Raw genomic sequence first — 14,007 nt, 5'->3', positions numbered from 1 at the left:
TCAGGAGTTTGTCTCACTAATTGGTTAACTGTACTTGGCAGGGTGATCCTGGTCCTCCTGGCCCTCCTGGAGCGAAGGTGAGATTAATAATGTATACTTTATATGCTGAAATTATAAAAGAGTTGGAGTTTAAATGTCATAGAAACCATTTTTTAAATTTCCCTACAGGGTGACAAACTGACCTTTCAGGGTGAGAAAGGAGAAAAGGTGAGATTGTTTTGTTTTAATATACAAATAAAGCTACATTTCTGATATGATGCTTTCAATTTAGAGGTGGATGGGGCACTTTGCAGTGCAGTAATAATGGGGTAGTATCTTGCTGGTGAGAAGTAATTTTATTGGTTTTAAAAAGAGGGAGATATCAGTTATTGTTACTATTAATCTGTTTTCATCACAGCTGGCACTTAATTCTTCATTCATTTGTTTATTTGAAAAAAAAAATCTTTGGATGGGTTATTGCTGGGTGATTTGCTTTTTGGTTTATTTTGTGCCACACATTGTTCTTGTTAAAATGTATTTGGCTATCATTGCTGCCTCCCTACAGGGTGAGACAGGTCTTAAGGGGCCTCCTGGCCCCCCTGGGAGAAATTGGGAATTGGAAAGGTCTACCACAGTTTATAGTCAAGGACCAAAGGTACTTGCATTCTCATTTAAGAGAAATTGTGCTTTTTTGTGTATAAATAAATCACTAAATTCTTGTTGTCATACTGAGTTATTTCTTGAATGTGTTTGTGCTTTTTTTTCTAAAGGGAGAAAAGGGATATCCAGGAGAGAAAGGAGATAAAGTTAGTAATCTGCTTTCAATTGTTTGGGTAGATTTGTTTGACTTGAAATACTGTGGTGAAATACTGTGCAGATAGTCTATATTTTAGACTACATATATTATTTTAATTCATCTTTTTTGAGAAAGCTGATTTCCTTTACAGGGCCACTGCATCCCACATCTCCATGGTATTAAAGGTGAACCTGGCCCATTTGGATCAAATGTGAGTGGCAGAAATATGTACATGTAAAACAACTATAAAAGCATAAATGTACAATAAACAGTGAAATATCCTTACCATTATTTGTTTATGTCTAAATGTAACACGGAAAACATTTTTAATGCATCATTACAAACATCTATAAATTGGTTTTACTTGAGCTTCTTTGTGTACCACTTTGAGCTTATACAGATGTGTCTTTCACTACGTGTGTTTCTGTGATCTTAGGGTAAACCTGGCAAGGATGGCGAGGACGGGCCAAAGGTAACCACAGCAGTATTAACCACATAATCTACCACCTACAGTAATGGTTGTTTCCTTTACAGTTGAAGTATTGCATATTTTCATACAGGGAGAAAAAGGCTTTCCTGGATCTCCTGGATATGATGGTTCTCCGGTAACTAATGCACCTTTTATTTATTCTACACTTATACCATTTTATGCTTTAAGGCCCAAAATTTAAATGATGTTAGGGGTGGGACAATCAGCAGCTAAACTCTTGTTTCAGGGTGAAAAAGGAGAAAGAGGACCACCGGGTCATGTAAGTAATCTCTCTCCTCCCTCTTTTTAATTTGGTTCTGCAACTCTTTCCTTCTCTCTCCCGCCACTCTCTTTCTTTTCAGCTACAAAAACAATGAATTCCGAAAGCTACCAGCAGATGTCCTCACATCTCTATTTAGTCAAAGTGTGAGAGCAAGTTAAAAGGGAAAGTCACTGATTTTACCGAAAATTACATAAAACACTTGAGGAGGGCTATAGCTCCTGTTGAGAACACCAAGGTCATGATCTCAGTATCCCTCTAAAACATGAGGAATTTATCATCCTGAAGATGACTTTTAGCCCAAATTACTTTCTGTAAAAAATATGGTTGTGGACTCAATGTTGGAAAGAAAGGAGTAAGGAGTTCAACAGTTACCTGGTCTATATGTAGTTAGAGCAGTGTAATAGACTTTACAGTATATGAAATCAATTATTTAATTCATCCATGCAGCCTTAACGTTTGTAATCATTTAACTTTAGGATACTGGTTATCCTGGTCCTCCTGGTCCACGTGGTTTACCAGGGTTGGACGGAGAAAAAGGTAAAATGAAGCCATAAGGTGCCACTACACGTTCATACTATGTGTGGACACAAACACATTTGTGTACACATACGGGCCTAGCATCAGTTCCCACAATAATTGGGTTTCTCTGATTTTTGGTTTCCTGTTAATTCACAGGTTTTCCTGGGCCTCAAGGAGAGGCAGGTCCACCAGGTAACTTAAACCAATACATCAATGCAATATAATGCCACTGCATTAATGATCTATGTATCTGTGTCACTCATGTCCAGACTCATCCTAACCTAAATAACCTTCTTTATGGCTAAAAATGGCTTTCTTTTTGCACTTCAGGCCGGTACTTTGAAGGACCTCGTGGAGAGCAGGGTCAGAAAGGAGATGTGGGAGAGAAAGGGGAGAGAGGTTTAGAAGGAGAGTCACTTGTTGGACCTCCAGGACAACCAGGCCTCCCTGGACCACCTGGACCACCTGGACCCCCAGGTATATCTCATATCTATTTACTACAACAATTTGAATAATTGACAACAAACAACAACACCTACATAAGGTGTGTATTTGTAGATGTTTAAATAACCTAATGTGAGTGTTGTGGTATGCGCTGTGACATGGTTACACAGTTGACCCTGATGAATGTAAAATCGAGAAAGGATCTCCTGGCCCACCTGGACCTCCAGGGTTACGAGGGGAAGTGGGACAGAAAGGTAAGAATGACTACAGTGATTGCTGATTAACATTTGTAATCATTGTAATGACAGCTTTTATGGACCTCTCACACAAGTTTTAAGGACCTTTTAAATGCAGTAGCAGTGCTACTGCTGGATGGACATTTACTTGATATGTTTTTTAAATTGAAGTTTCTATGGTACCTGTTAGGTGACAAAGGAGATAGGTGTGTTCAATGTGACAGTTTTGGCCCACCTGGACTACCTGGACCCCCGGGGCCTAAAGGAGACAGTGGTGAGTAAATAAATGACTTGCATTTATGTCACATATAAGTAAGAAACAATGGGGCTTTGTAGCTCCGATTCTAATTTTTTAATGTTTGACTATTTGTTTTGCCTTCTGAGGACACACACTGTGATTGAAATTGGTAACTGTGTCTTAGACCAAATGGCCTTGACATGCAGGGTCCCTCAGGGGTCAATCTTGGCACCCCTTTTGCTGAATCTTTACAAAAGATTTCCTTTAGGCCAGTACGCAGCAACAACACACAGATTTACATATCACTCACAGCAGGTGAATATGGACCAGTCAATTCATTGTGTCATTGCATTGAACAGATCACTGTGTGGATGCAAAACAACTTTTTCCAAATAAACACAGACAAGACTGAGTGTCAGCAGTCATCATGCGTCTCTTTCTCTAAGATCTAAAAATCAGGTTAGAAATATAGGGGTATTCATGGACTCACACTTGAATTTTTTAAAAGCCACATCAAATCAGTTACATCATCAGCACTTTACCACTTCAAAAACATTGCCCTAATCAAAGGGATCATGTTTAACCCAGACTTGGAGAGATTTACAATTTCAATTTTCACCCAACAGGACCTCCAGGGGTATTAGGCAGCAAGGGAGAAAAGGGTCGAGATGGCCCTCCTGGGCCACCTGGAAGACCTGTGAGTCTAATAATGTCTGACACAAGCTAAGCTGAGTTTCATTAAAGAAGCTTAAGGAAGCGAAGTATATCAGAATATGTCACTAAGCATATTTTGACCTTTGCACAGGGCACTCATGGCAACCCTGGTTTAATTGGAGCTCCTGGTCCTGTTGGTGAACCAGGGGACATTTTCATAGCACCTAATCTGAAGGGGGACAAAGGTCTTCCTGGTCCTACTGGTTCACCAGGGCAGCCAGGACTGGATGGACTGCCCGGGAGAGATGGCCTCCCAGGTTTACCTGGTCTCAAAGGAGAACCTGTAAGTGTGTGTTTGTGGTGCATATAATGAGACAATTTCTCAAGATATAAGGACAGCATAAAATGCAAATCATCAATTCAATCAATTGTCAATTGATTTTTCCCTTTAAAGATGTTTCTTATAGTATTTTTTATATTAATAACAGAAAAACAACTACATGTACAGAAATGTGAAATGGGATTAGCACTCTCTCAGCTTAAGACAATTTGTTAGCAGTCTTCATTATTATGGTTTTAGAACCTGCCACTTTTAATGTTTTAGCTCAGTCTTACCACTTTCATCATGATTTTCAAAAGGACAAATAAAGTTAGCAGCTCTCCGGTAAAAATAATAGAACATTTTCAGTAGAAGGTGCCAGATATTTCCTTGAGGAGGTGGTGTCCAAAAACTGGCCTGAAACATAAATAAATGGCCTGAAACCTGACTCTAAATAAATACTTGTGTTTCTCAAAATTTGTTTAATATAGAAATAAGCAACCCTTTGCAAGTAAGAAGTTTAAAATTATGAGTGTAGTGCTTAGAACTGCTGTTGTGTCATGTAAGCCAAAAACACAATATGTGAGCTTCAGCAAAAAAGGTGTGTTTTATATTTTTGCTTTCACTCTTTATTGTCAGCTTTTATAAAAACACAGTACATGGAGATATCTTTTCTTAATCTTGCTTTCAGGCCAAGGAGGGCATTAAGGGTGAACGTGGACCAAGTGGGGATCCTGGTCTTATTGGGCCCCCAGGTGAAAGGGGTGCCCCTGGTCTGCCAGGCATCAGTCGACAAGGAGAACCTGGAGAGAAGGGCAGTCAGGGGAGACCAGGAATTCCTGGAGTTCCTGGACCACCTGGTAGGCATAAGATCTAAACAAATACTGTACTCATATAACCATAGAGACGTCAAATCAAATTAATCTGAATGATACATCTGAAACTCAACAAATATATACTGGAATTGCATATGCATTTATTGCACATTCCTTCATTGTTGCCATAACACCCTGTGTTCACTAGGTGCAAAAGGTGAACCGGGTGTAGGTACGAGCACTCCTGGACCTCAGGGTGTACCTGGACAACAAGGAGAACCTGGCAGACCTGGAATTCAGGGTGAGCATCATCATAGTAGAATATTTTCATTCATACTCTGCTGTAATAAAACCTATTCGAAAGGTGTCTCTTGTGGATGAGTCAGTGGACTTCATGTCAACTCTGATAAATGAAATAAAAGTAGTGTTGATGAGCAGAAAGTCATAAATAAAAAACACCTATAAGTGAAGACCATTGGTACAACTGACTGTATGATATTGATGGCTACAGGGGACAGAGGCCTGCCAGGAGACCCAGGGTTGCCAGGTTTCCCTGGACAAAAGGGTGAACATGGACTTCCTGGAATTGGACTTCCAGGCCCAACTGGTCCTAAAGGTAATTTCCCTATGTTGACCCCTGTCCTCCTCTCTACGCATGCATCTCAGAGCATTCGTACATACTACCAGAAAAATGTTAACATACATAACAGACACACATAATACAATACATGTACATGGACTGAACTGAATGTTATGTTTCCAGGAATCAGTGGAATTCCAGGTGCTCCAGGATTACCAGGGGAAGCAGGAAGACCAGGAAAAGATGGCTTTACTGGACAACCTGGTGCACCTGGACAAAAAGTTTGTATTTGTCTGCATTTATAAATCATTTGAAAAATGAACACATCAAGAGTTTTGGCCATGAAAAATGTGCAACTAATATCTTCGAGACAAACACATTATCACAAAACTCTCCCATCCAAAAGCACAACTGCAGTATCATCAATTTTATAAACCAACTTATGGTTGGAATGTCTATGTCAAGAGCACTACTGTCAGAGGTGGACTGCCAATTAGAGCTTATATTTATGTCTTGCAGGGAGAACCAGGACGGGGTCTTCCAGGCCCAAAAGGCTCACAGGGCCTCCCAGGAGTTACTGGCTTCAAGGGAGAGAAGGGTAGCTTTGGACTACCAGGGATTCCTGGACGTGAAGGTCACACAGGACCACCAGGACCTCAGGGAATCAAAGGTAATGCACAATTGCTAAAACTTCTTTAGTGTGAAACAGGGTTTGCCTTATTCTATGCCAAAAAGTTAAATGGCCAGCTTCTGTAGCAAGTGTATCATTGTGTTTCTGTGGTCTTTAAAATTAGGTGACGTGGGACCCCCAGGGCCTCCTGGACTAGCTGGCTTACCAGGCTCTCCAGGAAAAGGTTTGCCTGGAGCTCCTGGACCACAAGGACCACCAGGCGAGCCTGGACCACCTGGTGAGCACAAATTTAGCACCCAAATGTATAGGCCTTTTTCAGTGAAAACATTTTGAGATGTGTCAGCAGGAAAAGCAAAAGATTAAATAATACGATTAATAATGGCCGAATTTCATTTACCATAGCTGCTTCAGTTTCAGGGTCATTTTATTGTGCAGAGTTTGACGCTTAAGTAAAGACGCTGTAATGCAAGATAACATTACATTGCAATAATGTTTTATTCAGTCAGTTCAAAATGTCTGTTGTCATATCATGATGCTTACTCTTGATTTCCTTCACCTGACTGCCAGTCTGTGTTGTAGAAATCCCTATCAATATGTGTGTATGTGTTCATGTTGACCAGGTAGGACAGGAGTAAAGGGAGAAAGGGGTGACCCGGGTCTTCCGGGTCTGGACATGCCAGGGCCTCAGGGAGAAAAGGGAACCTCCGGGTTCCCAGGACTTCCAGGCTCTAAAGGACTGCCAGGGCCACCAGGCTTACCAGGCAGGGATGGACCGATTGGAAACCAAGGTGAGACAAACCGCACAATTGGTAAGACAGACATATTCACAAGATTAAACTAATTTTTATGAAATACTTCCTTCAAATGAAAAGCCTTCAAAGTAAGAGAGGGATTATACTGTTTGAACTGCTGGAAGGCTTTTAACATGGAACATCTGGGCTTCATTAGTTTCAAACCATTATAAGTAGAAGCCTTTGAAACTGTTTAGTGAATGACAAAGTATTGTTAAAATGAAAAGCAAGTGTGACATGACTTTCTGATCTAAGATAAATCTGTTTTAAATAAAGGCATAATCATTTCTACAGTGGAGGTTCTATTTGAGAGTGTACTGTATTTCTTTATTCATTTTCACACATTACTCTTACCACTAAGTAGCAATAATGTAGTATTCAATGCTCAGAAATTTTTACAGTTGTGCAAGAGAGTACTGAGACATTGTATGTATTTTCCGGTAATTCATTGTTATAGATTTTTAATCTCTTTTTCATTTACTGTAATTTCGCAACATGAATGTTTGTTTGCCAGGTATTAAGGGTGAAATGGGAGTCATAGGGACACCAGGACTCAAAGGATCTCCTGGACCACCTGGTACACCTGGATCCCCTGGTCAGATAGGTGAGTAGGAACAAACTATTTATAGTCTTACACTGTAGAATTTACATTTTTTAGATTTCTAAGCTGCAAATGTAATTTCCCTTCTCCACTCTCCCTCTTAGGTGATCCTGGTAATACTGGCCCAAGAGGGACTATTGGAGATCCTGGACCTAAAGGAGAAAGGGGAGAGCCAGGTCTCCAGGGACCTCCTGGGAACATGACCAAATATGAAATGGAGAAAATGAAAGGGCAGAAGGGAGACACTGGAGATCAAGGTATAAAGCAAAATACCAGCACTGGTCTTTTGTTCTATAAAACTTTATTCATCATTCTGTATAGAGATTTGCAACCAACAGGCCCATGGATGATTTTTTATATATTTTATTATCATTTTTTTTGGTACTAAAAATATTCAGTGCCCTTAAGTGTTTTAACATCTTCCTATCAGGTATGCCTGGGAGCAGTGGGGAGAGGGGCCACCAGGGACTTCGTGGAGACCGTGGAATACCAGGCAAAGATGGAGAGCCTGGATTACCTGGACAACCAGGTGGCCTCCCTAACCATAACCACATGAACACAAAAAATAATATGTAATATGTAAACCATATGTAAACCATATAGACTTCATGTCTCTATTTTTCCAGCTCAGTTAATTGTACTCTTATTTTGATTAATTCTCTGCATTTCCTTTATCACCCAATGAAAATGAAGGAAAAGTAAATGCTTTATTTTTAAATTTAAAATGTTTGATGTATCTCAGGTCAGAAAGGAGACCCTGGTGTTCCTGGAGAGTCTGGCAGTATGGGACCACCAGGGCAGAAGGGTGGTGTAGGAGAAATGGGAATACCAGGTGAAAAGGCATAAAATACTCAACCAGCAGCAGTGAAATATGTCCCATATGTGTAATGGAAATGTTGACCAGTGTTTGTGTGCATGGATTTATGTGTATTAGAAAATTAAATCCTGTAAACACAGAACTATAAACAGCTGTTTTGAGAACGTCAAGTAAGGGAAAGGGAAAGTTAAGATTTAATTTGCGTTAATTGAAGTCTTTTATTCACATTCTCTATCCCTGTGCATATTTGTGCAGGTCCAATTGGTCCAAAGGGTACTAAAGGAGATATTGGTACGCCTGGTCATCCTGGATTCAAAGGCACAGATGGAGAGAAAGGAGATCATGGAGCACCTGGTGAGCCAGGTATTGGAATCCCAGGAATTCCAGGAGTAAAGGTAATTTCTCTGGCTAAGTGGGTTTGACTGCTCAGCTTCTGTGCATTGAAAACTGGCACTTTTGGCAACTGGTTTTGCACTTTTAACAACTTCCTTTTTGATTTTTTCTCCCACAAATAACTGTGTTCATGTAGCATTCCTCTCAATTCACCTACTCTCACAGGGACAGACAGGCCAGCCAGGATTCCCAGGAACACCAGGAGAGAAGGGTGAGAGGGGTCAAGAGGGTATGCCTGGTAGCCCAGGATTGCAAGGACCCAAAGGAGATAAAGGAACCATCGGTTATCCAGGTCAGATTTCAGTCTGTGCTGCCACCTGGAGGGGTGGTGAAACGTTTCAACTTAAAAACTGAAAGTCCAGTTGCCATGACTCAACCTTTAGATAACTTCCCCTGGACGACTGAGAATCTTCACAGACATATCTGTGCTGCCATATTCATTGTGTTTGCCTAGCAGAACACCAGGTAAAGAAATCACACTTTTTGTTTTGTGTTGTTTGTTTAATAGGTCAGCCAGGTAGACCAGGTGAGAAGGGCATCTCTGGGCTTCCTGGGTCTGCAGGAGAACCTGGTCGTGAAGGTCGACCTGGTAAGTACCAGTGTTATATAACCAGCTATCTAACCAATTTCTACATACTGAACACATCAAAAAACATATATTGATCTGTTTAAGTCTTGATCTCGTGAAGTAAGTTTATGTTGAAAGAGTTCACTTAGAGTAATTACAGGCTTCCAAACTAATCAGTGGGACAATTGTTTCACTTTCCACTTCTCACTGCTCTTAAGTGTTTTTATACTATTCACTATAAATATAAAATACAACCTTTTTGAGTGAAGTTTATTCAGAAACCATTTTCTGTGAATAAATTACGAAACACTTATAAGATATGTTTTTCTGCAAAGATCAATGACGGGTCAGGTAATGGCACCCTTATCAAATAAGGCACAGAAAGGACCCATGGACCTGTCCAAAGCATCTGCTTATGTAGTCTTGGTAGAAAACGCTGAATGAAGTGAAATGCCTGTACCGGCCATGTATTAGTAACAAATTATTGTATATGTATTCTTTTCTAGGTGAAAGTGGCTTGCAGGGAGCTCCTGGTCCTCCTGGACAGAAGGGACAGCCTGGAGTAGATGGCATTCCCGGATCCTCAGGAGATAAAGGGGATCCAGGTTAGTATCCAGGGAGACTACACTAATGAAATGCCATAATAATAAGACTCTCATTTCCTACATGGCCACTCTGGCTAGTGAGATAAATTCCACTCACATTTTTCTTTTTTCCTTTATGTTCTCATTGATTTTTTTGATATAAATACAGGAAAACACAAATTTTTAAGTAGTCAAACATGACATATCAGTTACAGTCAGCGGTTCAGGTTGCAGTGCCAAACATAGTGAGAACGAATAACAGCAGATGCAGGGCATCTGTGTTTTCGCCTAGTGATCTACAGATCTCTCACTACCAATTAAAACATAGTTTAAATGCCTGTATTGTTATTTTCTATCTGTCCTTATCTGCAGGTTTACCCGGCCGAGGTTTCCCTGGGCCCCCTGGAGTTCTTGGTAGCAAAGGTAAGCATCTCTCTACTGTTGTTGCCCATGACCCCTCAATCACTAAAAGTAAAAAACTGTCATCATGTGGACTTTGTTGTTTTTTTTTGTCTCTCCAGGTGACAAAGGTAGTCCTGGTCTCCCTGGCACTCCTGGTCTTTCAGGTGTCCCTGGTATCAAAGGTGACAAGGGACTCCCAGGCCCACAGGGAACACAGGGTGTGCCAGGAGAGAGGGGGGCCCCAGGTATCTCTCTACAGGGCCCTAAGGGAGATAGGGGAGAAATAGGACAACCTGGAGGTCAAGGTATTGTGAATTACATGGCATGGTAACAGTTTACGGTATAATGTGCAATAAATATTGTACAGTGTAAAGCTACTGCCACAAATGAAAATGTATAAAAACTAAACTATATATTGTATGTTGTATAAAAAAAGAATCTCTTCTCTTGTTTTTGCCAAACAGGATCCACAGGCGCACCGGGACCTAGTGGTGTGCCAGGCAGAGATGGCCTCAAGGGAGAAAAAGGAGATCAGGGCCAACCTGGTTACGAGGGAGAGGCGGGACAAAAGGGTGACCCTGGAGTTCCTGGATTTCCCGTATGTCAGCGTTGGTTTTTTTTTTCATATGCATGTCACACATTATTTGTGATGTATTCCGATGAGAGATAGGTGACATACTTTGTGTGTGTGTGTTTCAGGGACAACCCGGTCTGCCAGGCATTGATGGACAGAAGGGAGAGAGGGGATTACAGGGTGTTCCTGGCTTCCCAGGTGTGTGTGATATTTGGTGTATAGAAATTTAAAAAAAAGACAAATAAAATACACTAATAGTGAATATCAATTCTAGGTGGAAAGGGTAGTGCTGGGGACATTGGATTTAAAGGAGAAGTTGGAGACAGAGGATTCCCAGGAGAAAAGGGTAAGAAAAATATATAGATCTCAAATGCATGTGTCAATATAGAAAACCATTTCACACTGGAATCATTGTATTATAAAGTTATGTGCTTTCTTAAGTCTTAATTGACATCAATCAACTGGAAAATAAATCAACATGAGCTTGTTTTGATACTGTATAATTCAGGTACTGAAGGCCCTCCTGGCCCCCCGGGCCCCCACACTTTCATCAAAGGCGACATTGGGTTTCCAGGAATTCAGGGCCCTCCGGGACCACAGGGACCATCTGGGTTCCCTGGACAGAAAGGACAGCAAGGTAACAGCTTCATTAGAAATATAGGAGGTCCCTTTATATAATCTCTTATGATGCAACCCTACTCAGCTATGCCTCTCATCTAATTTTCTAATGACATCATCATATTTGTTATTTTCTCTCAGGTGTGAGAGGTATTTCAGGGCCTAAAGGTGAAGAAGGCATCCCTGGATTTCATGGTCAGCCTGGAGCCAAAGGAGAGCCTGGCTTGCCTGGGCCACAAGGTGAGAGGGTCAGGGGGGTGAAGATGCTGGTAAAACTTGTACTGCCACTTTCATAGCATATTAATGCTCCCTGTCTTTAGGTCCCAGAGGTTACCCTGGTCCCCCTGGCCCTGATGGTGTTCCAGGGCGAGTGGGTCCACCTGGGCCTTCTTCCATGGATCATGGGTTCCTCGTAACACGTCACAGCCAGACTATAGAGGTTCCACTATGTCCTGAAGGAACCTCACTCATTTATGATGGCTACTCTTTGCTCTACGTGCAAGGCAACGAACGTTCTCATGGACAGGACTTAGGTAAGAAATACAGTAAGAAAAAATAATGCAAGAGAGAATAAAAGAAAAAAGTGGGCAGTGTGAAAGGGTGGAAAACATATTTCTTGTGCCTCTGTGTTTCAGGTACAGCAGGTAGCTGTCTAAAAAAGTTCAGTCCCATGCCTTTCCTGTTCTGTAACATCAACAACGTGTGCAACTTTGCATCCCGTAATGACTACTCATACTGGCTCACCTCCCCTGAGCCTATGCCCATGAGCATGGCCCCTATCACTGGTGAAAGCATCAAACCATTTATCAGCAGGTATGTCAGCCTATGTAGCCTTACCTTTTTGTTTTGTGTGTATTGTATGATACTCACATACTGTACCTTTCTCATATGTGTGTGTGTACAGGTGTGCCGTGTGTGAGGCCCCAGCCATGGTGATAGCAGTTCACAGTCAGACTATCATGATCCCTCTATGCCCTAACGGCTGGGACTCTCTGTGGATCGGCTACTCCTTTGTCATGGTAAGACAAACAGTCTCAGCCACACTGAGCAGTCCACCATGTATCAGCTCAGTCAGAGAAAGCTGAGTCTAAACATCGCAAATGAAAACCATAGTTTTATTCATTTTTGTGGAACAAGACATTTTCCTTACAGATTACAGCATGTAAACGTGTTTCTTCATGGGAGAAAATTACATTGTGTTTGTGTAGCACACCAGTGCCGGTGCTGAGGGTTCAGGCCAGGCTCTGGCCTCTCCGGGTTCCTGCCTGGAGGAATTCCGTAGCGCTCCATTCATCGAGTGTCATGGTCGTGGAACCTGCAACTACTACGCCAACTCCTACAGCTTCTGGCTTGCCACCATTGAAGACAATGAGATGTTTAAGTAAGACAGTGAAAATCTAGTTTTTGCTGACCTCAAGTGGTTTAACTTTGCTGCAGTGACGTACTCTAGGACACTGTGACATCATTGCTGGATGTGGTTACAGGTGCAACATGGCACACTTCTAACTTTGTGTGTTTACAGGGTGTAAAACTGTAAACTACAAAGTGCAGTCAAACTTGGTGTTATGTTACTCTTTCAGTTTTTGACATTATAACATTTTCTCCATGTTGATATTATAAGCTCATTATGAGATTATGTTTTTCTCTTTTTCTTTTCTTTGCAGGAAACCTGTGCCAACAACCCTAAAAGCGGGCAATCTCCGAACACATATAAGTCGCTGTCAGGTGTGCATGAAGAGGACTTAAACCTCAACGCCAGAGTCCTTCCTGAAATGCAAGCAAACTGTGTACTGACGTCCTCGACATGGTGTTACTTCCTGTTTCCAAAGGATGGTGCTATTTCCCTGCATGTGTGAGAGGAGATGGACCGAGACACGGTTTGCAATACAACCAGATACTGAACTTTATAAACCAGAACACAGAGACCAGGCGGCCTTTTTCTCCATGCAGACTGCAGAACTAACATGATCACAACATGTCTCTAATAGAATGGCATCCAGTTTACCACTGCACTGAGTAAATGCCCTTTAAATTGGTTAACTGATGTTCATTTTGTTGTTATTTGTGTAAGTCAGGTGCTATTGACTCTTACTTATCTGCCTTCTTGCATTTTGTTAGTGTTTTTTTCCCTTATCCTTGAGTGTCACAGCATTCAAAGATATAGCCACAGTACCTTCATATTTTAAGATTAATAATTAGGACTTTCATAGCTTGTACTAATGTAATGGGACTTACCACTCTCTACAGAAGCTTGTCCTTTAATAAATCAAAATAAGTTGCCACCACAGATATATAACAACCACTCTGTTGTAAATACAATGCATTCCTCTTACACATAATTCAGCATACTCACCTCAGGTTATTAGTGGATTACTTATCAGGTCCAGTTTTATTTATGAGATTTCTATCATGTTGGACTTGTGTTTCTGAGATTTCATCAATCCCAAAGCAGCGTTTCAACATCTGACAACCAGCGACTTATTAACATACAAAACAACACTGAAATATCATTAGCAGGTGTGTATGTGTGTGTGTGTGTGCGTGTGTTTATGTATGTGTGTGTGTACATATATGAGTCCTTTTGATATGCTTGGAGGTGGTGTATGTTGTGATATCTGCATATATATTGTTTTACAGCCTGTCTTTGACATAATCCAAAACAAACAAAAAAGAAATAGACAAAAAAAAATTGCATT

At 41.1% G+C, this 14,007-nt stretch overlaps 1 protein-coding gene across 1 annotated transcript in view; it reads left to right on the top strand.

Annotated features, from left to right (window-relative positions):
• col4a1 (collagen, type IV, alpha 1) overlaps nucleotides 1-13,965 on the top strand; it is a 32,046-nt gene extending 18,081 nt beyond the window's left edge. Inside the window, exons 11-52 of the mRNA XM_026294620.2 lie at nucleotides 42-77; nucleotides 169-207; nucleotides 545-634; nucleotides 750-785; nucleotides 927-986; nucleotides 1,212-1,247; nucleotides 1,336-1,380; nucleotides 1,492-1,524; nucleotides 2,004-2,064; nucleotides 2,203-2,238; nucleotides 2,377-2,523; nucleotides 2,661-2,744; nucleotides 2,917-3,000; nucleotides 3,591-3,661; nucleotides 3,770-3,961; nucleotides 4,629-4,797; nucleotides 4,961-5,053; nucleotides 5,264-5,368; nucleotides 5,516-5,613; nucleotides 5,852-6,002; nucleotides 6,127-6,240; nucleotides 6,584-6,751; nucleotides 7,269-7,358; nucleotides 7,460-7,612; nucleotides 7,786-7,884; nucleotides 8,098-8,187; nucleotides 8,428-8,567; nucleotides 8,731-8,857; nucleotides 9,074-9,154; nucleotides 9,640-9,738; nucleotides 10,090-10,140; nucleotides 10,239-10,424; nucleotides 10,584-10,717; nucleotides 10,819-10,891; nucleotides 10,968-11,039; nucleotides 11,202-11,330; nucleotides 11,453-11,551; nucleotides 11,632-11,844; nucleotides 11,947-12,124; nucleotides 12,216-12,330; nucleotides 12,520-12,692; nucleotides 12,976-13,965. Coding sequence (XP_026150405.1) covers nucleotides 42-77; nucleotides 169-207; nucleotides 545-634; nucleotides 750-785; nucleotides 927-986; nucleotides 1,212-1,247; nucleotides 1,336-1,380; nucleotides 1,492-1,524; nucleotides 2,004-2,064; nucleotides 2,203-2,238; nucleotides 2,377-2,523; nucleotides 2,661-2,744; nucleotides 2,917-3,000; nucleotides 3,591-3,661; nucleotides 3,770-3,961; nucleotides 4,629-4,797; nucleotides 4,961-5,053; nucleotides 5,264-5,368; nucleotides 5,516-5,613; nucleotides 5,852-6,002; nucleotides 6,127-6,240; nucleotides 6,584-6,751; nucleotides 7,269-7,358; nucleotides 7,460-7,612; nucleotides 7,786-7,884; nucleotides 8,098-8,187; nucleotides 8,428-8,567; nucleotides 8,731-8,857; nucleotides 9,074-9,154; nucleotides 9,640-9,738; nucleotides 10,090-10,140; nucleotides 10,239-10,424; nucleotides 10,584-10,717; nucleotides 10,819-10,891; nucleotides 10,968-11,039; nucleotides 11,202-11,330; nucleotides 11,453-11,551; nucleotides 11,632-11,844; nucleotides 11,947-12,124; nucleotides 12,216-12,330; nucleotides 12,520-12,692; nucleotides 12,976-13,057 — 4,332 coding nt within the window. The 3' untranslated portion in view covers nucleotides 13,058-13,965. The remainder of the gene's footprint in view (nucleotides 1-41; nucleotides 78-168; nucleotides 208-544; nucleotides 635-749; nucleotides 786-926; nucleotides 987-1,211; nucleotides 1,248-1,335; nucleotides 1,381-1,491; nucleotides 1,525-2,003; nucleotides 2,065-2,202; nucleotides 2,239-2,376; nucleotides 2,524-2,660; nucleotides 2,745-2,916; nucleotides 3,001-3,590; nucleotides 3,662-3,769; nucleotides 3,962-4,628; nucleotides 4,798-4,960; nucleotides 5,054-5,263; nucleotides 5,369-5,515; nucleotides 5,614-5,851; nucleotides 6,003-6,126; nucleotides 6,241-6,583; nucleotides 6,752-7,268; nucleotides 7,359-7,459; nucleotides 7,613-7,785; nucleotides 7,885-8,097; nucleotides 8,188-8,427; nucleotides 8,568-8,730; nucleotides 8,858-9,073; nucleotides 9,155-9,639; nucleotides 9,739-10,089; nucleotides 10,141-10,238; nucleotides 10,425-10,583; nucleotides 10,718-10,818; nucleotides 10,892-10,967; nucleotides 11,040-11,201; nucleotides 11,331-11,452; nucleotides 11,552-11,631; nucleotides 11,845-11,946; nucleotides 12,125-12,215; nucleotides 12,331-12,519; nucleotides 12,693-12,975) is intronic.
• Nucleotides 13,966-14,007: the final 42 nt, after the last annotated feature.

Source organism: Mastacembelus armatus, chromosome 21, assembly GCF_900324485.2.
Source record: "Mastacembelus armatus chromosome 21, fMasArm1.2, whole genome shotgun sequence".
NCBI classification, from domain to species: Eukaryota; Metazoa; Chordata; class Actinopteri; order Synbranchiformes; family Mastacembelidae; genus Mastacembelus; species Mastacembelus armatus.
Note: the sequence above shows the minus strand (reverse complement) of the source record. Positions and strands in the feature narration are given on the sequence as shown.